Source organism: Nelumbo lutea, chromosome 5 (assembly GCF_056320005.1).
Source record: "Nelumbo lutea isolate HS-2025 chromosome 5, American lotus-T2T, whole genome shotgun sequence".
Lineage (NCBI taxonomy): Eukaryota > Viridiplantae > Streptophyta > Magnoliopsida > Proteales > Nelumbonaceae > Nelumbo > Nelumbo lutea.
In genome coordinates, this window is record NC_142688.1 from 35,811,220 (window position 1) to 35,837,350 (window position 26,131).

General features: G+C 37.0%; 1 protein-coding gene across 20 annotated transcripts; it reads left to right on the top strand.

Annotated features, from left to right (window-relative positions):
- PGSIP2 (plant glycogenin-like starch initiation protein 2) lies at positions 1-24,542 on the top strand. 20 transcript variants are annotated; one of them, XM_088946775.1, is made up of 5 exons: positions 1-256; positions 832-933; positions 18,433-18,639; positions 21,706-22,343; positions 23,212-24,542. In XM_088946775.1, the coding sequence occupies exons 2-5, from the start codon at positions 869-871 to the stop codon at positions 24,240-24,242; spliced, it is 1,941 nt and encodes a 646-aa protein (XP_088802901.1). In that variant the 5' UTR covers positions 1-256; positions 832-868; the 3' UTR covers positions 24,243-24,542. The 20 variants fall into 20 exon arrangements, with proteins under 20 accessions (XP_088802901.1, XP_088802902.1, XP_088802896.1 ...); XM_088946776.1 differs by having other exon boundaries at positions 27-215; positions 837-933; XM_088946770.1 differs by having other exon boundaries at positions 41-215.
- The last annotated feature ends 1,589 nt before the right edge of the window (positions 24,543-26,131 follow it).

A 26,131-nucleotide genomic window follows, 5' to 3' on the forward strand; every position in this document is an offset into this window, starting at 1 on the left:
GATTCTTCGTTTTCTTACCATGCTTCACTCTTACTTGATTATCTGAGCTAAAATCTGTAACACTCAACCGCCTTTACAGCGCCATTTTATTCGTGTTGTGCTCCAAAGATTTTGTCCAAACAACACCTCCAACTCGAGCGCAATAACTAAAAGAGAAGAAAGAGAAAGGGAGGGAGATTAAGAGGCTTGTTCCTACACATCTCTGCAACTTCCCTGTACGTGGGTCTCTGAAAGATCTCTTGTTTCAGGCGTTTGGGTTGTTAGTTCTCCTCTGTTTTACTTCATTTAGTTCAATTCGACTTCATTTGTTGTTCCATTGATGGATTATCGTCTTTCTGGTATCTGGGTTTTTCAAGTTAGTATCTGGGTAACAGTGGTTTTTTGTTATTTGGTGGATTGATTGATCGAAGAGTTGTTTCTAGGATTTGTTTGTTTATATCATTGTCTCTTCTGTTCGCTTCTTGTTTTCAGAGTTTGTTTTGTCTAACCTATTGTTCTGATTCCAATTTTAACCACTATTTTATTGACTGTTTATAGAGTATAATATTCCCATTTGACTCGATTTTTTATTTGATTTTTCTTTGGCTACCTATGAGCATCTTAATTTTGAACTAGCCGTTCATCAATCTGCGTTGACTCTTAACAATTACATATTATTGGTTTTATTCCTCCACTTTCCTCTCAACTGGGAGTTTTCTTTCTCTCCCAGTTTGCTGTCCAGCATTATTTTATAGTCTTCCCGAGATCGCTCTGTTTTTAGTCTCTCTAAATTTTTTTTACCTTTGTATATACCTTTCCATCTTCACTTGGGCACGTTTATATTGATTCTAGATCAGATGGTGTCTTTCCCTGCTGTAACTAAATAAAGATGAGAGGAGCTGTTGGTACCTTGCCAAGTCCTGTTGAGGCCAGACACAGATTGTCCGGATCAATGTAAGTATCTTATCCCGTTTTCATAGTGAAATAAATGTATTGTCTTTTGTCTGTGTTCTCCATATCTGTTTATAGGATATGATTAGTGCAAGCTGAGCGTCTTTCAATTTAGATTATAATTCTTTCTTCTCCTTTTTTTTTTATTTAGTTTTGATTTCCATTAAAAACAAAAATTGCCTATTTGGTCTATAATCTATCTACTGATGGCAGGCTAATCTTATCTTTCTTCCTTGTATGTGTCAGTTTCATTTGTTTTTATTATTGCTTGTTCCTTACAGTTTTTTATTTAACTTTGGGACGTATTACTTTCTTTCTTTTTTTTTTTTTTTTTGTGAAAATGACTCTAGTTCCTTATATCTGGCAATGAGCAAGAAGCATTTTAATCTCCAACTTATTTAAGTTCAAAAGCAGAGCTTAGATAGCTTTTGTCTTTCTAAATTTTTCATGGGACCATAGCTGCATGTTTACTTGAAGAATCCTGGAAAGTACGTTTATCTTATCCCCTTTTCGGATTGTGAGACATATAACATAGTTCAACATTCCAGGCTTGGAAGTAGGTTTGCTCTGCAGATTAATTCCGAAGTTTGAAGTCTCAAAGTATTAAGGTTGGATTTCAATAATGGGAATAGCTCATACTGCACCAGGGTAGAGATGGAAGAATGTCATACCAACTGTGATAGTAATGGTTTAGCTTGCTTCCTGTTGACGTTTGAATAGGTAGTTTACTATATTATAGGTTGTAGCTATGCTTTTCAGAGTTTAAATAGTCTAGTCTGTTGATAAAAAAGACCAGGATAACTACATGTCATACATAACCTTCTCATTGTAGCAAATAAACCCGATCAAGCCCAATCATTACCATACTGAAAAGTAACACATATTTCAACGCTCCCACTCAAGATAAGCAGAGATGGAAATCATGCCCATCTTGCCAAGCATATGTTCTAGCTTAGGCTTAGGTGTTAGGTACACCCTTTTTTGGTAGAAGTAAAGTATTGTATTGAAATAAAATAAACTGCCAAAATATACAACTGCCCATGTACATAAACAGACTGCAGAGGGACTCCTTGAAATTCCTTTGGTACACTTAGCCATGAATACAGCATGCCTTTAAGATTTTTTTTACTACAGATATGTCATTGGGTTTACTATAAAAAGTTCTCAGATTTCCTTCTTTTCAAGCTTCCCAGAAGACACTCAAGATAGCAGTGGGTATATGCTCCAAACAAATTTCCCTTTGCTGCTTAAGCTTGCATCATCCATCCTTCAAAAAGAACCAGCAGGGGGGATTTAGGTATACATCCTTGGAGGCCAAAAACAGGACAGGGCCATTACCATAACTGATATGTGAAGTTGCAGTGAATGAAAAGATGGTTTGAAGACTCTATGCATTGCCCACACAGACTGTAACTGTGATTAATCCAACCCATACCCCTTCCGAATCACTTATCAGTGGTCAGGCTGAGGCATTTTCCAAGAGTAGCTTTCCAGACTAGGAAGGCTACATTAGAAGGAATATAAGAGCACCAGATTTTTGCACAAGGGAAGGAGGAATATAAAAGCACTGGATTTTATTATTTGCTGAAATATTTGGAGATACAGCATGGATAATACCCAACAAATCTGCAATAGGACTGATCACTCAGTTATTTAGATTTCTTCTAAATTCAGGACCATAGATTGCTCCATTTTCACCCTCCTTGTAGCACTTCTCAACAATGGCTTCGCTATTTTAAGCTATTTTATATAGGGAGGGGAATATCTGAGCTAGAGTCAGGTCTGAACACCATTTGCCAGTCAAAAATTGCACCTTGTCTCCTCTTCCAACCTTATATTTGACTCATTTTAGAAAGTCCAACCTTATGTACTCTCTTAGTAAGGACGTATTGCAAGATGTTGGTCGATCTTAAGAAATGGAAGACACGCTATGCTGGACAGCACTTACAGAGTGAAATGCAATCAACTTCAATGTGCTTCACTCTATCATTTTGTTCTGGATTATGAGCCATGTTGATTGCTACCTGATTATCATAATGTAGCACCAGTGGTTTATCAAATACAATACCTATCTCTCCAAGCAAAATTCACAACCAAAGTACCTCTTAATCACCATTTTCCATGGCTCAATGCTCAGCTTGTGCATTGGAACAAGCAAACATAGACTGCTTAATTTTCCATAAACCAAATTCCCACCCAGAAAACACAATACCCAGAAGTCAACCTTTTATCATCAAACCTCACAGTGGTTACTTGTATGCTATCCATAGTTCCAATCAAAGCAAGATTGATATCCATACCTTGCTTGGAATCATCTGTAGAATCCATAAATGAAAGAACAATCCTTGATCACCAAACAGCTTAAAGTAGGAATAGAATCAATCTCAAGGTGAGAAAGATCAAAGATTCTACTGCAAACAATAAATGCAGGGGCCAGGGAGAAAATTTCACCAACTCCTAGGGAGAAAGAGAAATAAAGGGCTCTCACTCGAGAGGCCTCAGGTTTCAACCAAACAAAAATAGCCCACTATAGTATTTTTAGGATAAGTCAATGTCTTATTAGTGTTTTGTTATTTTTTATGAGGGAAGTCAGCACCTCTGAGATGGATCTCAAGGGAATGTAACTATGCTGATTCATTGCATAGTTTTCAAGGCACCAAGGCGAGGCTAGGCGATAGGGGGCACCTTGTTGCCTAGTCGCCTGGGCGAAGGATCTTTTTTTAGTAAAAACATGTATCCTAGGGTAGTTCCTAAGTTCCATAATTATATTTCCTTAATAAATATCAATGATTTCCATAAGAAAAGTATAAACTTCATAAGTATAGAAAATCAACATATTCCAACATATTCATGAGAAGAAAAAGAAGAAAGAAAAGAAATTTCAAAAAATATAGGGGCTGAACCCCTATTTCTGTTATAGGAAAAGAAAAAAAGAAAAGAAGAAGAGTAGTATATAAACACACAAAATTAGTAAAGAAAAAGAAGAAAATGTGTTGACTGGACAACATTTTATGTTCTTCCTTACTTATTGGTTCAGGTTTTGAAGTTTTTGAGGGTTCAATACAGCATTTAGCAATGTTTGTATTGATTAAACCCTAAGAAATAAGAAAGTAATAACAAGAAATTAGTATGTGGACACAAAATTAATATTTTAGTTTAAAAATGTCTATTTTATAATTATAACCTCAAAATATTAAGAATATAAAAGTTTTTTATAACACGCTATAGGGAACTGCTTGGTGATTAGGCAAGGCAAGCGTCCAAGGGCGCCTTGTCACCTAGGCGTCACCTTGACAACTATGATTCATTGGCTAGAAATGTGGTGGGTAGAGAGGAATTGTAGGTGGTGGTTGGGTGCCATTTGATCGTTGTTTTGGTGGTCCCTTTTGTTAATTCCTCTTTTTCCATAGTTTTTTTTCTTGGATACATGATGTGAAAGCATTTATACTTGATACATTTGATATGTTAGATATGAGAAGATTTGCGTTGCAAGCTTGACTAGTGTTTGTGACCTGTTGTTGACCCAGCTCATTAAACAATTTAAAATGCCACCTGGAGTAAAAGATGGGTCTGTTTTACCCCAAACCTGAAAAATATTATAAAAACTGTTGTCCTAGATGGTTAAATCAATTAACCATTCAAACCATTTATGGGCCACAGTTCAAATAAACTTAATAAACATTGAATATTAGAATTAACATTTCTTAACAATAAGATATTAAAAAAAAGAGAGTTAGAGGAAGGGAGACTAAGGACCTATTCGTTTTCCAGATTCTGAAGGGGGGATGGGTTGTGGGAAAGTCGGTCAATGGGATTGTGGTTCCCATTGATTGCTTTTCCCATGTCTGTTTTCAGGATTCATGTGAGACCCACAGAAAACTCACTTTCCCTACGATACCCATCTCCTTGGTGGGTAAGTAACTTTCCCACCTAGGAGGAAAGCTGACAAAACATGTTGGACATTTTTGCCCATTCTAACAATGACTTTTTATGGATAAAAGAGTCATTGTATAATTTACCTGAAAATCAAATGAACACAGGTAAGTTCACTTACCCGTGTATGTTACACTTACACGGGTAGGTGGACTTACCTAGGTAGGTAGCTTTCTGAAAAGTGAAGGAGGCCTAAGAGAGAGAAGAGGATAGTGAAAGACAAAACAATATTGAGAAGGGAGGCCAATGGCATGAAATAGAGACCAGTGGTGATGCAGCAACTCTAATGATACAGCCACATGGGAGGAGAAGGGAGACCACTTTACAGGTGATGGCAACTGAGATGGTGGCGGTGGTAAATCACCCCCTTCCTCCTTGGTCTTTCTTTCTTTTTGCTCATCTAATAAAGAAAGACACTTATATCTTAACCTAATATTCCCTTTTAAGGGTCGAGGGCTAAACCCAACCTTATATTCCCATCTGTAGGGCATCCTCTACTCTAATGGCCTGACCCATTCAACTCAGATGGTTAAACTGATGAACCATCAGCTGGACAAAAAATTGGGTTGACCTACATTTTGGGTTATAAAGCATTGAAATTGACAGATGTACTATGTAATATATAAATGTTCTGAAACTTTGAAAAAGAAAGTTGTTTTTTTTTTTTTCAAGTTAACTTGATCATAAATAAGTTTAACATAAGATGTGGAAGGGGAGTGGTCAAGTTATATAGGCTGGCAGGTTGAGGGTCCTTGGTCCCTGAGAAACAAGTTCTTTGACCTCCAACATGAATTTCTCATTAAGGTGGAAACCTATATTAACAAATCATCTTGCTGACTACGGTAACAAGAAATGAATTGGGATGTGGAGCACCAGGCCCAGGACTAATGTGTAACATGGTGATGTTTTTGATGAGGTTAGAATTGTCAGCGTTGTGCTTTTTTTTTTTTTAATTTTGGTCTCCTGTCACTTTTTAACATTTGGAATGGTTGAGTTTCCTCCCATTGAAGGCTAGGGCTCTAAGCAGTTTATTGTGTGCAATCATGAATATTAGGTTGATATGCTCTGATATGCCGGTTCATTTCGTGTTTTTTGTAAACCTTTTTAAATTGCTTTTTTTTTCTAGTTTTATTACTTATTTTTTCAATTTATCATTATAAAATATGTGGTCTTGTGGTTGTGCATCATACTATGTCTTCAAGCTAATGGTCATGTTTTAGACATGTGAAATGCCTAGCCTCACATTTCTTTACCTGGAAATTTGACATAATGTAAAAGCATCTTTACTAAATATCAGTATTTCTATACTGATCCATTGGAGTAGGATCAAAATATTATATCTTCCGGCCTAGATTGCAAGTACACATAGATTACCTTGGGATGACTAATGGTGGAATAAACCACATTACCATGTGGTGGAAATCCATGCCCTAAATCTGGCGCTCTGATTCTGGGGTTCCTAGAGAAGTGAGATTCTGTTTCTAGATCCCCGTTTCTGTTACATACTACTTTTACCTTTCAGCATATCCTTTATAGAGGTGCAATCTAATTGCAGTGGTTAAGGTGTGGGACAATTCTTCTGTGGACTGCCTGTTCAAGATCTATTCTCATCATTTCCATGACTCAATTATCTTAATAAAGTTACCAACGAGAAAGCATTGCTCTTGATAGAGCACAATGGTGGAACAGGATTTGTGTAGCTGATCCCAAATGGTTGGGATCAAGGCTGAGTTGTTGAACTTACCTGGGAGGGGGTGGAGAAGATGTCAAGAGGGAAGTGTAAGTTGATGACCAAGATGATTTGTAAAGATAATAGAGAAACCACAGCCTGAAATTATAAAGGAAAAGACACCCACCATAGGAAATGGAAAAAGAGAAAAAAGAAAAGAAAAGGTATAAGATGATATTCCACTACATAGAAACCTTGTAAGCTCCTGTTTGTTTTTCTTTTCTTGTTTTTTTTATCAGCAAAAAAATAATTAATTTTATTAATCAGTGAGAAGCCGGAGCCAAATTACAATACAGCCAACATTCCAACAGAGCCAAAAAAAAACTACAATTGAGCCCAAAACAGCTGTTGCCTATGGGCCCCCTGCTTAGCTAAAGAATCAGCCATTCCATTTGCAGTCCTTCTGATCCAAGTGAATGAGGCATTGACTTCCCTTGCCAGACTTTCTATCTCTCTCAGTGTGTGTCTATATATCCAGGGACCATCACACCTTGTAGTAGTCCAAGAGATAGTTTTGAATCCCCTTCTACCTCCAAATTTTGAAAGTTTGCTTGCTTAGCGAGTTTTAGACCTTGTAACAGTGCTAGCAGCTCAGCCTTTATTGAATCTCCTACCCCTAGAGGACCCAAGTACATTGCCAATACTTTCCATGAACAATCTCAAAATACACCCCCTATGCCTACTAATCCCAGGTGTTGTGGCAAAACCCAAGAAAACAGATTTGAATGGCACCGAAATAAAAGTAAAACAGAGATAAAGAGAATCAAGCACAAAGACACACAAATTTACGTGGTTCGGCTTATAGCCTACGTCCACGGGCAAAGGAGGAGTAGAAATCCACTATGTAGTCAGAATGGAGAAGAAATACTGAGTTGTGCACTCACAACCTCACTCATAGAAAAAACCCTAAGCCACCCCAAAATACACTCAATGTTCTCTCTCTTCTCTCACAAGACAAAAGACTAAGTATACAGGAGAGAAAACCCCAAAGAATTACATAACTCTTCCGCCATAAACCATTATGAAAATTTTCCTTTGGGTTTTTCTCAAATTATTTCAAAGTGGATTCATTAAGCGGGTTGCCACAAAGAATTCAAGGCACAAACATAACAAATCTCCACCTTGGCTTGAATTTTCTCAAGCATCATAGAATAACAATCTCCCTCCACCTTCTCCAACAAAATCCCCAATGGGCAAACTCAAATGTTGCAAATACCTATCAAGTCCAAGCAATGCTTGAACTTAGCCACAAGAAGAGGCTTTGTTAACATCAGGTGGGTACCAATCTTCTTCACAATGATATCTCCTTGTTCTACAACATCATGAACAAAATGGTACCTCACATCAGTATGTTTCATCCTCTCACGGTACATTTGATTCTTGGTCAGATGAATAACACTGACTATCACGATAGATGACAGTCACCTTTGGACACAAATTGAGTTCACCAAACAAACCTCTCAACCAAATAGCTTCTTTAACTGCCATATACTCAGCTTCAGTAGTAGATAAAGCAACTGTAGACTGTAAAGTATCTTTCCAACTAACAGCACAACCAACAATAGACAATACATAACCTGTGAGCGATCTCCTGTCAAGATCATTTGCATAATCTGAACAACATAACCCATCAAACTATCATTGCTCCTCCCAAACTCCAAACAAGTATCTGATGTTCCTTTCAAGTCTCTAAGAATCTACTTTACTGCATGCCCATGTGTCTTGTTGGGACATGGCATATATTTGCTCTCCACACTAACTACATGTGAAATGTCAGGTCGTGTGCAAACCATGGCAGACATAATACTCCCAATTGCACTGGAATAAGGGACATGTGACATATTTTTCTTCTTCATCTGTCTGTGGTGATAAATTAGCTTAAAGTCTAAAGTGGGCTGCAAGAGGAGTACTTATTGGTTTAGCATCTTTCATGCCAAAACGCTTGGAGACCTTCTCAACATACTTCTGTTGTGTCAAACACAACTTCCCTGCTTTTTGGTCCCTTTGAATCTCCATGCCAAGATTTTTGATTCGTTGCATCCAAATCTTTCATTTCAAACTCACCACTCAATTGTGCTTTTAATCTATTGATCTCAGATATTTCTCTTGTTGCAATAAGCATATCATCAACATAAAGCAACAAGTAAACAAAAGAATCATCTGCAAGTTTCCCTAAATAAACACAACTATCATACTTGCATCTGGAATACCTAAGAGCCACCATAAAAGAGCCAAATATTCTATACCATTGTCTAGGAGATTGTTTTAAGCCATACAAAGGTTTCTTTAACAAGCAAACATGGTCTTCCTTCCCTTCAACAACAAACCCTCAGGTTGATGCATAAAAATTTGTTCATCAAGTTCTCTATGCAAGAAAGTTGTTTTAACATCTAAATGTTCTAATTCCAAATTATGCATGGCAACCAAAGAAAAAAAAACACGAATGGAGTTATGCCTAACAACTAGTGAGAAAACATCATTAAAATCAACACCTTGTACCTGACAGAAGCCTTTTGCAACCAGTCGTGCCATATGTCTAGCATCCTCTATACCTGGAGTACATTCTTTCCTTTTGAAAACCCATTTGCATCCAACAATCATCTTTCCTTTAGGTGGTCTTACCAACCCCCAAGTCTGGTTCTTATGCATGGATTCAATCTCTTCATGCATAGTTGTTAACCACTTACTAGAATCAATAGACAAGATAGTTTTTGCATAGGTATTAGGTTCTGCAACATCAACATTCTCTGCAACTAATAATGCATAGGCAACTAGATCAGCATAACCATATCTCTAAGGTAGTCTAATCTCTCTCCTTGTTCTGCCTTTAGCAATAGAATATTGCTCCTCCTCTTCTTCCTCTTGTACATGTTCTTCTATCTCAGTAGAAATGGGCACCTGGACTGATGTAAACTAAGGTGAGGAAGAACTTCTAACTTCTAACTCCACCTTCTTTCCTAAACCTTGTGTTTTATCTGCATCACAAGAAATGGAAGACTCCTTTTTTGGGTGGAGCATAGCAGACTCATCAAAAGTAACACCTCTACTAACTATGACTTTTGGTGATTTAGGATCAAGACACCACAATTTGTATCCCTTCACACCTGAAACATAACCAAGAAATATGAATTTCTTGGCCCTAGGCTCAAGCTTGCCTTCATTAACATATGCATATGTTGGACAACCAAGTATTTTTAAATTTGAATAATCAAGAGGATTGTCAGACCATACCTCTTCTGGAGTCTTACACTCAGTGGCAGTAGATAGAGATCAGTTTACCAAGTGGCAAGCCATATTAACTACTCCCGCCCAAAAATCCTTGGAGAGACCAGCATTTGACAACATGCACCTTGCTCTCTCTAATAGAGTTCTATTCATACGTTCTACAACTCCATTCTGGTGTGGTGTTTTGACAACAATATGATGCCTTACAATGCCTTCACTTTTGCATAACTCATTAAATTCATTTTCACAAAACTCTAAGCCATTATCTGTTCTCAACCGCTTGATCTGCTTTATTGTTTGCTTTTCAAGCAATGTTTTCCACTGCTTAAAAGTCACAAATACTTCATTCTTATGCTTCAGAAAATAAACTCATGCCTTCCTGGAGTAGTCACAAGTAATGGCAAGGAGATATCGAGCACCACCATTTGATGGAACTTGTGAAGGTCCCCATAGATCTGATTGAGCATAATCCAAAGTGCCCTTTGTCCTATGAACGGCTGTACTAAATCCGGTTCTTTTCTGCTTCCTGAAAATGCAATGTTCACAGAAGTCAAGTTTTCCTGTATTTTGGCCACAAAGAATTCCTATCTTGCTTAATACAATCAGTCTCCTTTCACTCATATGTCCTAGTCTCATGTGCCATAACTTGGTGGTGTTAGACTCAGATAGGGATGATGTAGAAATTGCAACTGAACATGTGATAGTAATACCTTGTAGCACATACAGACTTCCCATCCTCGTGCCTTTCATCACAATAATAGCACCCTTGCTAACTTTCAGAACTCCACCTTCAATTGACCCATTAGCATCAAGAGTGCCAAGAGAGATGAGGTTTTTCTTCAAGTCCAATACATGCCGTACAATTGTCAATGTTCTCTTAGTGACAGATGACTGAACCAATTAAAAGTAAAACAGAGATAAAGAGAAGCAAGCACAAAGAACACACAGATTTATGTGGTTCGGCTTATAGCCTATGTCTATGGGCGAAGGAGGAGCAGAAATCCACTATGTAGTCAGCAATGGAGAAGAAATATAGAGTTGTGTACTCACAACCTCACTCACAAAAAAACCCTAAACCCCAAAATACACCCAATGTCTCTTTTCTCTCACAAGACAAAAGACTAAGTATACAAAAGAGAAAACCCTCGAAGAAATACATAACTCTTCCACCATAAACCACCATGAAAATTTGCCTTAGAGTTTTTTTCAAATTATTTCGGAGCGGGTTCATGAAGTGGGCCGCCACAAAGAATTCAAGGCACAAACAGAACACCAAGTTTCCTAAAGAGCTCCCATCGAAGTTCAGCTTTATTTTATTGCCATCTGGGGGCTTCTAGTCCATCACCTTTTTATCTTTCCCCTTAGTGGAGTGTGCAACTTCATTCCATGCTCTTGTAATGTCAGTCACTAAAAAGCTTTGAAAGTGCTCTAGTGTTTTTACCCAGCAACCTTTTATATTTATAGAATCCACAAGTTCTTCTTTTCACCTTTGCTTTTCATTGAAGATCCATGCATTTTTTTACAGTCCACACCACTGCTGCCCTAACTGCTTTCATTTGCTTCATTAATTTTCAATCTTGTAAATCAAGAGAGATATTTATGCAAATTGAAGAGATTGGGTTTCTTAATTCCTTTGAATATGTCATGCAATTTCTATGCTACATATTCGGCTCCCCTTAGTTTGGTGCATCTTAGAGGCACCATCAACCACTAAGTTAGTTGATTTAATCTCTTTGGCTAATCCTAGCTGTGTAAAAGGGAAACTAGCTTCATTAAGGAGGTTATCCATAGCAGCAGTGTTTAGGAAACTGAACTGGACCATCCAGTCAAACCAGTTAAGCCATGATCAGGCCTATGTCCAGTTTGGTTGTACCTTAGAAACCGGAATAGGTAAAAACCTGCTTAAAACTGGTGGATGTCTAGCCCTACTTCAAGGTCTAAAGATGGCTGAGAAGATTGGAACAACAGACTTAGAAGTAGAAGGAGACTCACTATTGGTCATCTCTTGGGCTAAAAACATCACATCAGTACCTTGGAAGCTCAGATTTGTCTTCCAAGAAATTGACACACTTGCAAGGAAGTTCAACTCTCAGTTTGGTTGGGTCAAACGGGATGCAAATGGGATGGCGGATACCCTAGAAAAACAAGGGGCAAATAGATCTTCATTGTACTGGGCAGAATTGTAACTAATTACTGGAGATTGCAGTCTGTCCCTCTGCAATCTTTATCTATTGTAACTTAATTTCTCTCTTATTAATGAAAGTTTTTTTGCTGATTAAAAAAAACCGGTGGACCGGTCCTGGTTTCCTAAAACTGCCCAGGTCTCAAATGTATAGAATTTTCAAAATGCAAATGATATAATTTGAATCCATGACCTTTTTTTCAAGCATATTGACTTATTACTATTAGTCAACTTCATTATTTGTGTTTATTTATGAAGTAATGTACATACTTATTTAACACATGTATTTTAAAGAAAATGCAAGTTGGGAGGTTTGAACCTAGTCAATTGGTTTAAAAATTAAAGAACTAACTGTCTATCCACCACATTTTTTCAAGTACAACAATATTTGTATAATATATCATATATTATACATAGTATTTGTGCGACCCATGGTTATATATATATATATATATATATATATATATATATATATATATATCACGTATGTATGTATGTGTGTATATGCCACATCATCACAGTTTGACCTCCGGTTTGATCGTGGTTGAACCTCTAACCCGTGAACCTCCCCCCTTTCCAGTTCTCTGTCCTGTCCTGTTTTCTAAACATTGCATGGCAGTTGTTTATATATGTGGGGGTTTTAGATCTGGTCCTGTCCTTACAACTTGGGTTGAGCCACACAGGAGTAAAACTATTGGGTTGTGTAGGCTAGGTTTGGGAGTGCTTATTCAAATAAGCACTTATTTTGGGCCAGGGCCACACCAATAATCACTTATTTGTGTTTGGGAAATAAGCCCAATTAAGTCCTTATTCTTGAAAATAAGCACTTATTTAAGAAGCCCAAAATTTGAGCTTATTAATAATTACTTATTTCCTTTTTGGCCCACCACGTCATTTTGAAAATACCTCTGTACTACCCCTGTTTGAAATAAGTGTTTTTTCACCAAACACTCATGAGAACTTATTAGGATAAGCACTATTTATGAAACAAGCACTCCCAAACATAGGCTTAAAACAACTGGTCTAACCCTCATCTCCGCTAAAAATTCCATGGTGATGACGTGGTTGGTTAACTCCATGACTGAAGAGATAGGAGCAAATTATCTCTGCTATTCTACAGCCAAGGAATTATGGGACAATGTCTCATAGATATACTCTAATTTAGGGAATCAATCCCAAGTGTACGAGTTAACTCTATAACTTGGAGATATTCGCCAAGGTGAGAACTCTGTGACTAAGTATTTTAATCCTCTTAAGAGAATTTGGCAGGACCTGGACTTCTTCAACGATCACGAGTGGAAGTCACCCGATGACTGCAATTATTACAAGAAGATGGTGAATGTTGGCCGAGTCTTCAAGTTTCTTGCAGATTTAAACATTGAATTCGATGAGGTTCGTGGCCGAATTATTGGAAGAAACCCTCTGCCCCCAATCGGTGAGGTATTTGCCGAAGTACGTAGAGAAGAAAGCTAGAGACAAGTAATGCTTGAAATGAAGGCTGTAGGTACAACCAGACCTGTGGAAGGGTCAGTCCTGATTATTTCTGAGGCCCAAGTCAGTCGAAGGTCATCCCAAAATCAGCGGGTTGGAGATAAGAATAACCTGCGCTGTGATTAATGTTGAAAACCTCACCATACCCGAGAGAATTGCTACAAACTGCACGGGAGACCATCCAATGGCAGGGTGAACAAACCTGGTGAACAGAATATACCTACAACAAACGAGGTTGAATCATCTCCATTCAGTAAAGAGCAAATAGATCACCTTCTTAAACTACTAAAATCCTATTCGTCACCTAATACTCCTGTCGGGTCTATGACAAAAACAAGTAGCAATTCTTTGGCACTCTCAATTCTAGGAAAATCCAGTCCTTGGATCATAGATTCAAGGGCCTCCGATCATATGATAAGCTGCTCTAATTTATTTAGTTCCTATTATCCTTGTTCTGGTATTGAAAAGGTGAGAATAGCTTATGGTAGTCTTTCATCTATTGCAGGCAAAGGGAACATTAAAATTTCAGAAAAAATTACTCTGAAATCTGTTTTACGTGTTCCAAAACTTGCCTGCAATATTCTTTCTATCAGCAGATTGTCTAAAGATATTAACTGCTCCATTCTTTTTTTTCCTTCCACTTGTGTTTTTCAGGACCAGAACTCAGGGAAGACGATTGGAACTGCTAGGGAGATAAATGGGCTCTACTACTTTGATGAAACCGCTATTGGTAATAAAAAAGTTCATGGCTTAAGTAGTACGAGTTCAATCTCTGTCTGTGATCAAGTTATATTATGACATAGAAGATTAGGGCATCCTAGTTTTTCATATCTCAAACATTTGTTTCCTAAATTGTTTAAAGGAATTGATTGGTCAAAACTTCATTGTGAGGCTTGTCATTTGGCTAAAGATCATCGTGTTTTATTTCCAATAAGACCTTATTTTGCTTCAAAACCATTTTATTTGTTACATAGTGATGTTTGGGGCCCATCTAAGGTTAGCACACTTTCTGGAAAAAAAAGGGTTGTGACTTTTATTGATGACCATACAAGGGTATGTTGGGTTTACTTGTTGGAAAGGAAATCAGAGGTTGAACAAAGATTTAAAGAATTTTTCTAATGATTGAAAATCAATTTCAAACCAAAATTGGTATTTTAAGATCAGATAATGGAACTGAATACTTTAACAAATACTTAGGAACATTTCTGACCAAAAAAAGGTATTATCCATCAATCAACTTGTCGTGACACACCACAACATAATGAGATTGCTGAAAGAAAAAATAGGCACCTTCTTGAGGTAGCTAAAGCATTCATGTTTTCTATGAATGTACCTAAATATCTCTGGGGAAATGCTCTCCTAACTACATGTTACCTAATAAATAGAATGCTATCTCGAGTTTTAAAATATGAAACTCCTTTACAAAATCTGAAAAATTGTTTTCCCACATCTCGAATAACCACGGATCTTCCTTTAAAAGCATTTGGTTGTGTCTGTTATGTGTATATACCAAATGTTTTTCAATCAAAATTGGACCCAAAGCTGAAAAATGTGTGTTTCTTGGTTATACATCTAATAAAAAAGGGTACAAATGCTTTAATCCAGTTAAAAAGAAATTTTTTGAAGTATGGATGTGCACTTTGTTGAGGACCAACCTTTCTTTCAAAAAAATTCTCTTCAGGAGGAGAACATAAGTAAGGAAGATAATTTTTGGGAAACTTTACCTATTCTAGAAGAATTTTACCTTTGATTAATTATGATAAGCAAGTTTCAGAAATAATTGTTGAAAGAATGGAACCTAGTGATAGTACTCTTAATCTAAATTTGCCAGATACTACGTTATCAAAGACAGGGGGAGAAGTATTTCAAATGGATCACAATCCTCATCCTGAGCTTCAGTTTTATACCAGGAAGAGGTTTCACAAAAGTACTACTGTTCCAGTTGTTCCTACAACAGAAGGCCAATCCAATTTACCGAGTGAAGGTCCTACAACTCAGAGTAATCCTTCTTCTACTCCTATTCCGTCTTTACCTAATCTATCCTCTTTAGATATTGACATTCCAATTGCATTAAGAAAAGGTACCTGACCTTGCACAAAACATCCTATTGCAAAATACTTGTCATATGAGAAAATATCACATACTCATAAAGCACTTGTGTCTAGGATTTCTAATCTGTATGTGCCAAAAACTATTCAGGAAGCATTAGATGATCTGGAGTGGAGGTTAGCTGTGATGGAAGAGATGAATACTCTTAGGAAAAGTAATATGTGAAGTGCAAGGTTGATGGAAGTGTGGAGAGATACAAAGCAAGACTCGTAGCAAAAGGATTTACCCAAACTCATGGTATAGACTACCAAGAGACTTTTGCTCTCGTTGCTAAAATTAACTCTATCAGAATACTGCATTCTCTTGCAGTTAATTTTAACTGGCCACTTTGTCAATTCGATGTCAAGAATGCCTTCTTGAATGGAGACCTAAAGGAAGAAGTATATATGGACCTACCACCAGGTTTTGAAGAAAGTCTTGGAAGAGGAAAAGTTTGCAGGTTAAAAAAATCCCTATATGGACTAAAGCAATCACCAAGAGCTTGGTTTGAACAATTTGGGGATGTACTAAGGAGGTACGGCTTCTCACAAAGTCAATCTGATCATACTTTATTTTTCAAGCACTCCACCGAAAGTAAAATAGCTATTTTGATAGTGTATGTAGACGATATTAACATGACTGGAGATAATTTATTTGAAATCAACAAGTTGAAGAATAAGCTTGAGGCTGAATTTGACATTAAAGACCTAGGAAAACTTAAATATTTTCTCGGAATGGAGTTGCAAGGTCCAAGGAAAAATCTTTATCAACCAACGCAAATACATTCTTGATTTTCTCAAGGAGACAGGGATGATAGGTTGTAAAGCTGCAGCAACTCCAATAGACCCAAATATGAAGTTAAAAGCAGCAACATCAAATGAGGTGGTTGACCGAGAACGTTATCAAAGATTAGTTGGAAGACTAATCTATTTGTCGCACACAAGACCTGACATAGCCTTTGCAGTAAGTGTAGTAAGTCTGTTTATGCATTCACCTGGACCTACTCACTTTGAAGTTGTGTTCAGGATTTTGAGATACCTGAAAGGAACTCCGGGGAAAGGACTCTTGTTCAAAAATAGGGGTCATCTCCAAGTCAAAGCTTACACAGGTGTAGATCGGGCAGGTAATATAAATGATAGAAGATCTACTTCAGGTTATTGCACTTTGGTAGGAGGGAATTTGGTCACCTGGAGGAGCAAAAAACAGAGTGTCGTAGGAAGGAGTAGTGCAGAAGCAGAATTCCGCTCTATTGCACATGGCTTTTGTGAAGTGTTATGGATCAAAAGGCTCATAGAAGAGTTGAAGTTTCCTATACCAACACCTATTAAAGTCTATTGTGATAACAAGGCAGCCATTTCCATAGCTCATAATCCAGTTCTACATGACAAAACAAAGCATGTAGAAGTGGATAAACATTTCATCAAGGAGAAGATAGACAGTGGTGTGATATGCATGTCCTACATACCCACCACGAGCCAAGTAGCAGACATTCTCAACAAAGGGCTTCCTAGGGTGCAGTATGAGAACTTAGTTAGCAAGCTTGCCATGAGTGATATATTCATGCCAGCTTGAGGGGGAGTGTTGGAAGATTTCATTAATTATCTATTATATTATGTGCTATTTTAGGTAGTTGAGAGATTTGTGAGCTATACAAATGTTTTTAGAAATCAGTTTTATTTTTTCCTTTATTTAGGGAGATTTGTTACCTAGTTTGTATCCTAGAGAGAGCTATAAATTTTGATGTGCAGAAGCATAAAAAATCATCCCATTCTTATTATCTTTCTGTCTTTCTCCTCTTATTTTCTATTATCTTGCAGCTCACAAATACCACATGGTTCTCCCTACCATACCCCATAGCTTATACAGCTATTCCACATTGCACCTTGTGCTGCTAAAGTTTGCACACAATTGGCTTATTCCCAGACCTAAACATCTTCAAAACTTTCATTTTTTTCTCCATCATAAATCCATCAATCTCTCTTTTGTAAGCATGCTAGAACCATCCTAAATCAATTATCAACCGATCACTGGGTTAATTTTCCTTATGACTTACAAATTTGATTGCTTTTTCACTCAGTGTTCTACAATTTTGATTTGTGGGGCTTCCTCCTATTGATCCTGCATCACATGGACGACACTTTTTGAGGTGGGGGGTGGGGAGGTCTCTGTTTTTATTTTTGTTAGCTTTTGTGTGTTTGCAATCCTTCTGTTGCGGTATGTGAATCGGGTACTATCTTAACACCCCTGTTCAGGTTGTATCCTCTTTTTTATTTTATCAATAAAAAATTTTATTTTTACTCTTCAAAAAAAAAAAAAAGCTCCTACATCTCATGAACTTGTCTAAATTGGTAAAGTGTCCTTTATAGAGATTCTCATACAAAATATATTGCTTCTCCATTCAGCATACCACAAATTTGATTTATAAGGCTTTCTCCTATCCATCATCCTACATCACATAGACTCTTCTAAATGGAGTACCCATTCATCAGGGTACTCAGATCAGCAACTAATCTTGCTGATACTCTTGCTAGGGTGGGGTTGAGAGAGATGGCCTTGTATGCGGCCTCCAGACCCCAAGGTTCAGCAGTAAGGCGCTTTGTTTTTTGTTTATATGTTTTAGTCAGTTTGTTATCTGTGTATATAGGATTCTCTCTCCTTTATTTCCACATCAATGATCTCTTTGATCATTGGTTATTGATCAAAAGAAAATTATCTTTGTTTATGAGAAATCTCTAATTTACCATATGTTTCTCTTTGTCCACAAGTTTCTTTAACCTAGTTTGCTTCCCCTCCCTAAATTTCTCTTATACCTAGTTCGTTTACTAAGTGCATCATGATTACTTGTTTTCTGCAGTGATGACACAAATAAGAGAAGATTCCAGAAAAACAAAGATTTTAAAGATGTTGAGAAGCACTTCCAGGTTTCCATCCAAGATAGGAACCGAAATTGCAAGTTTCTTTCTTTGAAACTTGTACTGGTTATTATTATCTTTGGCACTTTCTTAACATTCCTTCACTCTCCCGCAGTTTATAACGAGTACCAATCAGACTCTGGTTCTAGGTATGTTTAATTCTTATTTTTTGCTTTTATCTCTTACCTCCTGAAGTGTGGTAAACTTGTATAGATGCATGGTGTGGTTAGCATTTACAGTTGGCATGCAGGTAAAAGTTATTCTTTTGATGTAAAACAGGGTGGGGGTCCTACGAATCTCAGATATGCTAGTGGGCTTTGTGGGGCGGAGGGATTTTTGTATGGTTAAGGATGAAGAATAGAGATAGAGAAGCAAGTAGACAGCTTGCCACCTACCAAAGAACGAGCAAAAGATTAGAAAGATGAAGAAGAACCCTTGCTGTTATGGTAAACAACAATAAGATAGATTACTTAGAAGAAGAAATAGCTGAGAATAAAAAATTAAAAAAATAAGGAAAAAAATCCTGCCAATACCAGAAATCACTAAACCAAACTTTATTTCTTTATCAACTCTTCTAAATTGCAATTACAAATTTACAATGACTCTAAGGTTATGAAATTGGAGAAGTTAATTATTAAAAGGGACTCTAAGGTCATAATTGGTTGGCTATGTAACCACAATGTAGTTCCATTTTTTTTTATCAATAACAGAATTTCATTAGATTTATAAAAAGGTAATTACAAGAATAGGAGAGGTAAACTTTCTAAGGATATGGGGGAAGATGGCTTGTCCATTCTCTCTGACCTATAATTGCATATTCTGTATATAATTTTTAGGGTCATTTACTAAGACACTTCCTATAGTTTCAAGTAATTATTAACACATATCCTATAGTTTGTGTATTACTAAGACATCCCCTCTATTTTGCAACCACGTATTGCTATTTCTCTTGGATGGAAATGTAAAATAACATTTTTGACTCTAACATCTCTTTGATCTAAATAATTAAAAGAAAAGAAATAACCGAAATGTTGATTTGAAATAACAGAAAATAAAGAATAAAAAGAAAATAGAAAATAATATGAAAAATAAGATAAAACAGTAAATTAAAATAGAAAATAAAGGAAGATAAAATAAATAAAAAGTAAAAACAAAATAGGCAATAAAAAATATTTGTACTACTACTAGTATTATCTACATTTTTTTTTGCTTTAATTTTTGTTTTTTTTCCTATTACTTTTTGTTTTATTTTTGAAATAAAATAATGTAGGGGAGGGTTTCCTTTCTAAAAGGATGATATGAGACTTTTTACAGGGATACCATTCCCAATCGGATATACAAACAATTACTTACAGAAGGTACACCAAGTAAAGCGGTTGCAAAGTAGAGGAGGTGTCTTAGTAGTTAGTAATATGTAAAGTAGAGGGTAGGCCTTAGTATTTACGTGAACCTATAAGGGTGTCTTAGTAAATGACCCTATTTTTTATCTAATGAAGTAAATTTTTATTGATAAAAAAAATTGCAATTACAATGACTATTTATATGCTCACAATGAGAACTTGAATGTCCCATAACAGATTCCAATTTAAATGTTTGAAATGAAGAAAAATCCATAGGTAACCCATAGGAACACTTAAATAAGGACTTTAACACCTAAAACAACTGTAATAACTTTATACTAATCCTACTAAAACTTAATATAACAACACCAGTAGGATTAGTATTGTGTTATTAGAGTTGATTTAGGCATTAAGAGTCCTTATTTAAGACATCATTCCTACCAAAAACATATAAAGACACCTGAAATTACTAAAACTAGTAATTGCCATTTTACTATAAATAGCAATTATGAGAATTACCATACAATGTAAGCTTAAAATTTCCATAAATAGTAATTTTGAAATAACAGTAAATTTCTAGAGAGTTTCAAGCCCTATTCCTAATAGACCTATAACTACATAATAAATTTTAAAAACTTACTGTGAATTTCATTAATTAAGAACTATACAGATTGAAAATACAACCGAAGAAAGATAAACCCACATCATTCCCTCCAAAAGCTCTTCCTTTTTATTACAATTGTGCCCAAAAGAGTTGATCTCTCCCCACCCCTTGGTTGGTTAAGGCGTCAGCTATAGAATTAGCACTTCTTTTGACCCAATGAAGCCTCACATCCATGTCCTTTGTCAACCATCTGAACCTCTTTCTTTCATTATTGTGTTTCCACAACTTTGCTTCCTCATTTTGTAGCCAACTTACAACCAGCTTGGAGTGCCCTTCAATAATTAGTTTCCTAATAATAAATTTTAAAAACTTACTGTGAATTTCATTAATTAAGAACTATACAGATTGAAAATACAACCGAAGAAAGATAAACCCACATCATTCCCTCCAAAAGCTCTTCCTTTTTATTACAATTGTGCCCAAAAGAGTTGATCTCTCCCCACCCCTTGGTTGGTTAAGGCGTCAGCTAAAGAATTAGCACTTCTTTTGACCCAATGAAGCCTCACATCCATGTCCTTTGTCAACCATCTGAACCTCTTTCTTTCATTATTGTGTTTCCACAACTTTGCTTCCTCATTTTGTAGCCAACTTACAACCAGCTTGGAGTGCCCTTCAATAATTAGTTTCCTAATATTTAAACTTCTTGTCCTTTGCACTCCCTCAAGCATGACCATCACCTCAGCCCTCAAAAATACCAATATCCCTATCAAAAAAAATTGAAATTGTTGTAGGAATTGAAAAACCAGTTTATTTCTCTGTAGATTCTTTCCATGCTTCCATATCTGCATCACCTGTGTCCCATTTAGATGTCTCATGTCAGAATCTGAATAGTAATTAAGATAATTCAAACAGTTTCATGCTTGATTGAAGTACCCCATGTTTTTAACAGTCCATTATTACATCAAACTATCATGTTAACAAGTTAGCATGAGAATCTGAGTTGTGTTTTCCTTCAACCTCTCTTTTCTAAGGACAAAGCACCTAGTTCTATAAAAAAAAAAAAAAAAAAAGAAAGGCAGGGGATATGCTTGTAGTTTTACTGGTTGTCCCTTATTTTTGAACCCTGTATGATGACCAAAGTTTCCTTTTTGATTGGATAATCATAAAATTTTCCTTATGGTTGGATATTTTTTATTTGTACAAATTCTGTTTGGTATATAAACTTGGTATTATATTTGTCTTTCAAAATTTTGAAGGTTAAGTTGGTGCAGGCCAAGTTTTGTAGACAGATGGATATGGGAGAGGCCTGTCATAGATCCACGTTATGTGTCATATGTAGATGTTAACTGGGACCAGATCACACAAACTATTGGAAGACTGCCTGACAGAAATGGACATCAGACAATAGGCCTATTAAATTTCAATGACAGTGAAATTGTTCAGTGGAAGAAATTGATACCAAGTGTTAAGCATGCTGTTCTGCATCTAAAGTATGCTGACAAAAATGTTACTTGGGAATCCTTATATCCTGAATGGATAGACGAGGAAGAAGAATCTGAAGTGCCCATTTGTCCATCCCTACCTGAGCCTGGGGTTTCTAAAACACCACGACTCGATCTCATTGCAGTCAAGCTTCCCTGTAACAAGTCAGGGGAGTGGTCAAGAGATGTTGCCCGGTTACACTTGCAGCTTGCTGCAGCAAGGTTTGCTGCCTTTGTTAAAGGCTATCATCCTGTACATGTTCTCATTATAACAGATTGTTTCCCAATCCCAAACCTCTTCACTTGCAAGGATCTGATCGTACGTGAAGGGAATGCATGGCTCTACAAGCCTAATTTAAGTGCACTAAGGGAGAAGCTTGGGCTCCCTGTTGGATCGTGTGAACTTGCACTTCCACTCAAGGCCAAAGGTAATATCATTGGTTTCTTCTCTTTCAAATCATGTGTTCTGTGTTTCATTAGGTGTAATAAAAGTTCACTGTGCAAATTGTAACATATAGTGTTAGTGTGTTACCAATTATTTAGCATCCTTTAGATGATAAAAATTTGAAATGCTTTCTCAGAATCAACCTTGATACAAATACTTCCTCTAGGGATCTATTTCTACTTTGGCTAAGTAGTATTTATTTCAGGCATTTGTCAGTAGATTGCTTATTTATTCTTCCATGTTTTATGGTCTTTATGTTGTTATTAACAGCAAAAAATGCTTTATATTATCATTCTTCTTTTTTAATTCAAAGAAAATTTTCTGGTATTTAAAGGGAAGGGTTTTACCATAATTTACTCTTTTTTTGTAATTAATGTCCACTGATTTTTCATTTGACTGATCGGGTTGTAGGTTTTATTGGTCAGTTATATTTTTGATGCAGTTAAGACTATATATTATGGTTATAGATGTCAATGTGAACCATGATGAAAGAGGGGAAAGAGGTCACCTTTTCCTGCTTCCCACCTTACATGTGGACATTAACGGTGTTTTGGACCACCAAGTGCTGAGTCCCAATAACCATCTAATCTCACTCTTGGTCAAATGAAACCTCCAAGGGAAAATCCGTAGGATGTAATATTTAACTCAACTGATTGGATCAAGTTTTATCTTGAAAATTCTATTGTTGGAATCCATCAAGCAGCATTTCAACACCCATTGATGTGCCACATGTAAGCAGTAAAGTGTCCTACTTTCACCCAATTGAAAGCATCCATGGCCTTCTTGAGAAGTTCAAAATGTTTTACTCATCACAAAGTACTAAATGATCCTCTCTAATATCTGCAAAACAGAGAGGGCATACTCAGGAACAGTTCATCGGGAAGCATATGCAACAATTCTTCATTCTGCCCATGTATATGTATGTGGTGCCATTGCTGCAGCACAGAGTATTCGTATGGTTGGTTCCACAAGGGACCTAGTGATTCTGGTGGATGAGACAATCAGTGAGTATCACAGAGGGGGACTTGAGGCAGCAGGATGGAAGATTCGGACAATTCAGAGGATCAGGAATCCAAAAGCCGAGAGGGATGCTTACAATGAATGGAACTACAGCAAGTTTCGCCTCTGGCAATTGACTGACTATGACAAGATCATCTTCATTGATGCAGACCTACTCATTCTAAGGAACATAGATTTTCTCTTTGGGATGCCAGAGATTACTGCAACTGGAAACAATGCCACTCTCTTCAACTCTGGGGTGATGGTGGTTGAACCATCAAATTGTACATTCCAACTCCTGATGGATCACATCAATGAAATTGAGTCCTACAATGGTGGGGACCAGGGGTATCTGAATGAAGTCTTTACATGGTGGCACCGCATTCCAAAACACATGAACTTCTTGAAGCACTTCTGGATGGGTGATGAAGAAGAGAAGAAAGTGATGAAGACCCACCTCTTTGGGGCTGATCCTCCAATCCTTTATGTCCTCCATTATCTGGGTTTAAAACCATGGCTGTGTTTCCGGGACTATGATTGCAATTGGAATGTAGACATACTACAGGAGTTTGCAAGTGATGTTGCACACAAGCGTTGGTGGAAGGTTCATGATGCAATGCCAGAGAACTTGCAGAAGTTCTGCCTATTGAGGTCCAAGCAGAAGGCTGCATTGGAGTGGGACCGGAGACAAGCGGAAAAGGCCAACTACACAGACGAGCACTGGAGGATCAATATAACTGATCACCGTTTAAAGACATGCTTTGAGGACTTTTGCTTCTGGGAGAGCATGTTATGGCACTGGGGTGAGACAAATTGGACAGACAATGCAACACTCACCCCGGCTCCACCTACAGTTAAAACAGCATCTCTCTCTAGTTTGTAGATCAGAGTACGCCTTCATTATTCCATTTCTTTTTCCTTAAAAAAGACAGTTACGGATGCCCCAAGTTTAATCAACAAATGGGGTACACAATACATCATATGGGTCTCCTGACTCCTCTTGCCAATGTCAAGTAGCTCCACATAAAGTGTTAGATACCCATCATGGTCTGGATTTTGTAAAGTTAATCAACTTAAGTACATCTGAGGCTGATCCCTTGTGCCTTTGTATTGAGATTATGATTCGAGGTATCTTTCTTGCTTATAGGATATCTTTTATTGTTAATGTCATGCAGTTTATATATTCTTCCTTGCAATCTTGAAATATGGAGGGGCCTACTATGTGTTTCATGCTAGGCTGATAAGGACCAACCACTCAATCGGTCCCACTGAGAGCGATTTTTTGCAATTAATTAGAGATGTTATCCGCATTATCTCTTCATTAGTTCCACACTTTTATAACTTCAATAATAGATCCTTCTGCGGTCCAAATGGATGTAATAAAATAACTAATTGATATCAGCTTGAATAGATGTTGTTTGGCCCAGTAATCTATTAGATTGAAGGCGTCCTGATCCTCCATCAATTAGACAAATGAATTCTCCTTCCCACCCAATATGGCCTTATCGGTAGAAAGTAGGAACCGCCCAAAGAGATGAAACACAGGTCGATTTCCATTATGCCTGTTGGAGCTGGGAAGGTTCATCCCATAAACATGTTAGACAACTTTTGTTATGTTTGTCAGAAGGTTCATTTGGAATTTTGGACCATTTAATGGGCCAACCCACTTGACCTCTGAGAGGGGTGAGCTTTTTGTCTGTGTAGAGTTGGCAGATGGAGTGGAAAAGGCTATATTGGAGTTCCTGGACATACAAGTGCTTCCACTGCATTTAGTTGCCAAATAGAAGAAAGGAAAAGAAAATCTAAAGAAAGTGACTTTTCTTTTTCCTGTAGAGAGACTGAAATACTTCCACTGCATTTAGCTTGGCTTACAAGGAAGCCAATGCAAATTATCTCTCCTCTAAGCGGGTAGAGAAAGCAAAGGAAACCGGTGGAGAGTGAGAAAGCAAAACTGACCCCACACTGCCTCACGTTTGTGAAAGAAATTTTTTTTCTCCTTTTTTCTTTTTCATTTATCTTCTTTGCAATCAAATGAAGTGTTAATGGCGCTTTTCATTTACTTATAAACTTTCCTTCCATATAATTTCACTTTAGACGTGAACTCTACTCTTGGAGTATTCAGATTCAATTTGGTTGCACTGTGAATTTTTTTTGCACTACTGTAAATCTGTAGCAGTGAAAATGGCTTCAGTGCAAATTCTGGTTTACTTTTGCTTTAGATGTTAACTTTCATTTATTTGTACACGAGAAATAAATAAAAAGAAAAATGATTTATTTGTCTAAAAAAATGGTCTGACCCTGCATTATATGAAAGAGAATATAGGAAGGAAGAAGATTATTTGTTTGGGAGGGGTAAGGTAAGAAGCAAGATGATATAGTCTTCTCCTTATACAAGAGAAATTAAGGTAAGAGTAGGGATGGCAACAGGGCAGGTTCGGGGAGGGTTGTCTAAATTCTAGACCCTATCCACCTCCCTAAACCTCCCAACACATGCCCACCTCAAAACCCATAGTGGGTGGATTTTGAGAATCCAAATTCTACCCGCACATGAAAACACAAAACCCTCTCCGACCCTACCCTCCCTACAATCTACATTCAAGGGTAGGGGTGGCAGGTTGGATTTAGAACCTCTCTCTCTCTCTCTCTTTGTCACCTCTAACCTCTCCCCCTAGTCCCTTATTTCCTAATACAATTAAGTTGTCAACCTATAACTCGTAGAAACAAATATTGTAAATAAAAATGTGAATATAATACAGGGTTTATTTCTCAAAA

What these genes read in the sequence shown, in the direction of transcription:
- PGSIP2 (XM_088946763.1), top strand. Translation starts at nt 869, where the DNA reads ATGAGAGGAGCTGTTGGTACCTTGCCAAGTCCTGTTGAGGCCAGACAC. An exon ending in CACAGATTGTCCGGATCAAT is followed by an intron (nt 934 to 18,432) that starts GTAAGTATCTTA and finishes TGTTTTCTGCAG; the next exon opens with TGATGACACAAATAAGAGAA. An exon ending in CAATCAGACTCTGGTTCTAG is followed by an intron (nt 18,640 to 21,690) that starts GTATGTTTAATT and finishes AAAATTTTGAAG; the next exon opens with GTTAAGTTGGTGCAGGCCAA.